The sequence below is a fragment of the Rhipicephalus sanguineus genome, chromosome 8 (assembly GCF_013339695.2).
Source record: "Rhipicephalus sanguineus isolate Rsan-2018 chromosome 8, BIME_Rsan_1.4, whole genome shotgun sequence".
Lineage (NCBI taxonomy): Eukaryota > Metazoa > Arthropoda > Arachnida > Ixodida > Ixodidae > Rhipicephalus > Rhipicephalus sanguineus.
Genome location: NC_051183.1, coordinates 89,856,375 through 89,861,476, shown reverse-complemented (window position 1 = coordinate 89,861,476; position 5,102 = coordinate 89,856,375). Strand labels below are relative to the sequence as shown.

Sequence of the window (5,102 nt, the reverse complement as noted above, 5' to 3'; positions counted from 1 at the left end):
AAGCGAGCTTTGGCCGGCGTGTGGAGTTTTTGTGGTGTTTGCGTGTTGTGCGCTCTTGCCGCCGTGGTGGTTAACGGCACGCACCATTCGTACATCATGGAACGGTGCACGGATACTTCAAGACCGGCCGAGTTCCGGAAGATTCTTCGAGGTTCCGAAAAACTAAAGGTGAGCATGCGGCTTGCGTTCGCAGCCACACATTTACGAATTGCAGTTGGACAACACAGTTATTGTTTTTTTAATTACGGCTGAATCGTGAAAAGCACGATGTTGCAGTTAATATCGCTGTTCCTAGAAGGAATGAAATTAAAGAACTTGAGACTCATAGTTTAACTTTTGCGTCTATGACAGAACTGCGTGATGGTAGTGCGTTTTGCTTTTTTTGCCTGTTTATCACTCGCCATCGTTTAAATACGCGTTCCTGAGACTCAATAGGCAGTTTTAGAATAGCGTACGAAAAGCTTTGCGTTGGCTTTTTGCGTCGTACGCTAACCGCTTGCGGGCTCCTGTAGTGACGGAAATAGCGAGCCGCAAACGCTAAAATAGCGTACGCTATTCTAAAACTGCCTAATGTATCGCAGCTTGCACTGAGCCGAGACGACGAAACTACGTTTGCCTCATGCGACTGCGTAATTTGTATCGTTGGAATTAATAGTTTTCAATTGCTTTATTTCAGGACCGAAACGTTTTCGGAGTATTCGAGAAGGCAAGAACTGATGCGTTTGCCCAAGGAGGGGTTAACAGCTGTAGAATCAGCGCTCTGCGAAGTCTCGATCCGCAACTCAAGTCGACCAGCTTTCTACCCTGCCCCCAGTGCTTCTTCTCAGTGCGTGAATATGCTATGTACTTACGGCTGAAGAAGTAGTTTGTGTGTTTATATATTGTCTCTGTTATTGCCTATGGAAAAACCGCTCTAAGGATTCATGTGTAGGCATGAGACATGTCCTATATGCAGAATTTTACTCTTTTTGTTTATCACATTGAAGTGCTCAGTGTACCCAACATGACGTCCTCCCTTCAGTGGCGTTATATTCAGCTAGGCATTGTATTCGCGGTGAAAGAAAAGCTGCGTATAGGCTTATTTCACCTGGTCGTTGAGTAATACGCTTTTCTTCGAATGTCATGTGCTGCTACATGAACTGACCATGGCCTGCATCCCGTTGCCACCAACTAACTTCCAAGTAGTGTTCAAGTACCATATATTGTGTCTTGCTCTTTTTAGCGCAATGTACTACTTACTGTGCTAAATCTTATCTTTTTCATTTTGTTTATCTGGTGAAGGTGTCCAGCATTTCATGTATATTTGTGCAAAATCTGAGCAAATATGTAAGTGGTTGTTTTGTGTTTCGTATCATTTCAACGGTTAATAAGTAAATCATTGCAATAATATTTCATATTTACATATTTTGCGCTTCGTTATGTTTTTGTCATGCACTGACATTTCTTTAAACTACATGATTACCCCTCATCAGAGGCTCCTCTGCACTTTGCTCGGTATTGCACCAAATGAAAATCGTGTTTCTTATATGTGTGTACGTCAAAGGGCCTAACACTTTCCAATGTGTTCGATTTTTTAATTTCTAAATTTTACAATGAACTTTTGTGTTTAGTCATGCACACACTGTGAATTCTTCCCTTCTGTTCTTCTCCTGAACTTGTATCGTGCCCCATTACATGCAAATCTTGAGTTTCGGAAACAGAACAATAAAAAGAGGTAACAGAAATGTTGTAGGTGGATTCATCCTTTATGCTCTAGCACATGCTGGCTGCGGGCAAACGCGAATGCGCGGCCAAGCACAGCACGCGCGCGAGCGCACGCGAACAAAAAAAAATCCCGGCGCGGGGCATAGGAGAGGAGAAAAAGCAAGCGTACAAAATAAAAAAAACGGTACGCGGCATGGGAGAGGAGGAAAAGCAAGCGCACAAAAAAAATAGAAAGAAAACGGCGCGCGGTGAGGGAGGAAGAGGGGGTGGAGGCGAGCGGCTGTTGTTACTGTTGCCCTGACGACGTAAGCAACGTAATCGCTACGTCATCGCCCTTTGAGCTTGGCGGCCTTCTGCAAGGGGCGTAACTCAATAGCGCTCTCGGCGCTGTCGGCGCTTGCGTCGGCGGAGCGTTTGAATTTCGCGTCCTATGGGAGGTATACGAAGAAACCGACCCTTGGTTCTCGCACGCCATCCTGATGTATTTAAGGAAGGTATCGACGGCTACGTGGGTCCATTGGTTCACTTGGACTTGGAAGAAGGTGCCACTCCCAAGTTTTGCAAAGCACGCCCAGTACCCCTAGCTTACCAAGAGCCGATGGAGGAAGAGCTCGACCGCCTGCAAAAACAAGGTATCCTGGAGCCGACACAGCATGCCGAAATGGCCACACCTTTGGTGTGGTTGCGCAAAAAGGATGGAACATTTCGCGTTTGTGGAGATTACAGGAGCACGGTTAACGCGGTGGTCAAGAAGACGGCGTACCCACTGCCGAAAACTGAGGAGGTGTTCGCAAAGTTGCGTGGTGGGACGACATTTTCGACGCTAGACCTGTACAAGGCCTATCAGCAGCTAAGAGTGGACGACGAGACAGCCGAATTGCTCACCGTCAACACCACCAAAGGACTGTTCAAGGTGAATCGCCTCCCTTTTGGAGTATCCGCTGCACCAGCCATCTTCCAGCGGATGATGGAGACGACACTGGCCGGAATTCAGGGGGTGAGTGTCTACCTTGACGACATCATTGTCAGCGGGACGGATGTTAAAGAGCGTGCGCAACGTCTAGAGGAAGTCCTGTCGAGGCTAAGCGACAAAGGCCTGCAACTCAAGCCAGAGAAATGCCGCTTCGGCATCAGCTCAGTCCAGTTTCTCCGTCATAAAATCGATGCTCAGGGTGTCCATACGACCGAAGAGAAGGTAAAGACAATCCTCGAGGCGCCAAAACCGACTGACAACGACATAGAGCGGGTGGTCAAAAGTTGTGCAACTTGCTGCCAGCACCAGGAAACGCCAACTAAAGCACCAGCTCCCGAGTGGAAACGTGCGACAACACCATGGCACAGAATCTACGCTGACTTCGCGGGTCCTGTGGAAGGAAAGATGCTCCTGTTGTAGTCGACGCATACAGCAAGTGGCTCGAAGTGCGCACCATGCGGAACATACATCTTTCTTGAACGTTGCAACGGTAAGATTGTGTTAACGGTAAGGAACGGTAAGGCGGTGACTACACGTCGGACGATGAGCCCTGATTTCGTTCAGCTGCCATCTCATCAACGGCAATGTTTCAGACGCCTCAGTTGTGGACTTTTGTCTGTTGGTTGCTGGACAAGATGGCCTCCTGCAAGACCGCATTTTTCCAAGTCAGCTGTGTGTGCAGTTCTCGGCGTCGTAGCAGTTTGATGACACGAGGACGTCAACTGGTGCTACATCGTGGGAACCGCTGAAGTGACTGCAAGCCTGACGACAATGTGCCAGAATATTCTAGCGTACTGTACGCGCACAATTGTGCTACACTTAAAATACCGCGGTGGGCCTCGCGCGCCAACCTGGTACGCCTGTGTGCAACAAGTGTGGTGTTATCGTTGTTGCTTCGGTTAATATTGAATTGCAATTGGAATACCGGTTTTGCAAAGGTAAGTGAAGCTGTAAGTAGTTACCCTTCTATATGCTCGCTACTCCACGAACATTACTTCTAGAATCGCATTTTATGTTGAGCAGCACGTACCAAAGGAGAATCTAGCATTCAAGAGACACTACACGCGTGCGCATTTCCTATATAAATCTGAGTAATACCACGCGTGTGCATTTCCTATATAAGTCTGAGTAATGCCATGCCCAATTTAAAGCGCATGTGTTAGAGGATCAATGGTGAAAGTGACTAAATATTCCAAAATATGTTATTGCAATGCAGTTAGAACTTTCTCATATGTTAACACGGTGTGTGAACAAAAAAAAATCACACCATCTCCCGCTACTGGGGACCATCAGGCGATGCGAAGCAGTGTTTCGGCATGTAGAACCCGCGTTTCAGAGGTGGAGTGGTGAGGGGGAAAGGGGAAAAAGGATGTGTAGAGGGGGATAGGAGATGGGAGGGGAAAGGGAAAGGAGAGGAGAGGAGAGAGGGGAGGGGAAAGGGGAGGAGATGAGAGATGGGAGGGGAGGGGGAAGTGGAGAGGGGGTTGGAAAGGGAAATTAGAGGGGGAAAGGGAAGGGGAAAGAAAAGGGGAGAGGTGATGTGGAGAGGGAAATGGGCGAGAGGGAGTTGAGAGATGAAGCGGAGAAGGTTTGCGCATTCGCAGTAAGGGTGGTCACGCCGCTCACCACCACCACCACCGGATTGAACTCCGCCATAAGATGCTTCACATCTAAAAAAACGCTGTGTGAATGTTTGTTGGTCATTTTCTAAAGTACTTTCACGCATTATTATGCAGCTATGTGACAGCTGTTAAAACGTTCAAGTTAGATATTGGTTTTCTTGGTCTAGTTGAGTGCTACGAGTGTTGGGCGAAGATAAAAACGCGTGTCTTTTGTGTGTTTCTTAAGCCGGCATACAGCCGTAATAGTCATTGTTGTTGTACTGTTTGGGGTTTCAATAAAACAGGAATGCTGTTTTGTACTGCAACAGCTTTTATTTCATCTGTGTTAACAGATCACGCAAACAACTTGGACACATGCACCTAAGAAACGTACGCAGTGCATCGCGTGCACGCATAAAAAAACGGGCCTGTCATTTTAAAACAAATAATATAGAACAATCGACCTAACAAACGGCATGGTTGAGTGGAGCAGCGTCGGCAGTACAAATATCAAACCAGAATGAAAAATGAATAGAAAAACGGCGAGTAACGGACGCTTTGCCCACGGCTTCTATGAGCCGCGCGTATCCACATTTCGCCACTGTTCGCCGTTGGTGGCGCCACCAGTACAACTTAAACAGCAGCGCACGAGGCGTGGGCCTCCTATGGTGCTGTCACAAACATGAAATCACTTGCTGGGCGGGTCCTTATTTACATACGAAAAGGTAGTGATGTCAGTCCGTTCATTGCATGCTACAGTTGACGTTTCCTAGCTACTGCGGGTCATCCAACCTCAATTTTTTACTGGGTAACGCATGCGGCTC

General features: G+C 47.4%; 1 protein-coding gene across 1 annotated transcript; it reads left to right on the top strand.

The window, feature by feature from the left end:
* Positions 1 to 2,302: 2,302 nt before the first annotated feature.
* On the top strand, positions 2,303 to 3,097 carry LOC125759469 (uncharacterized protein K02A2.6-like). The gene is made up of 2 exons (XM_049418301.1): positions 2,303 to 2,617; positions 2,876 to 3,097. Exons 1-2 carry the CDS (start codon positions 2,303 to 2,305, stop codon positions 3,095 to 3,097), a joined length of 537 nt encoding a protein of 178 aa, XP_049274258.1.
* The last annotated feature ends 2,005 nt before the right edge of the window (positions 3,098 to 5,102 follow it).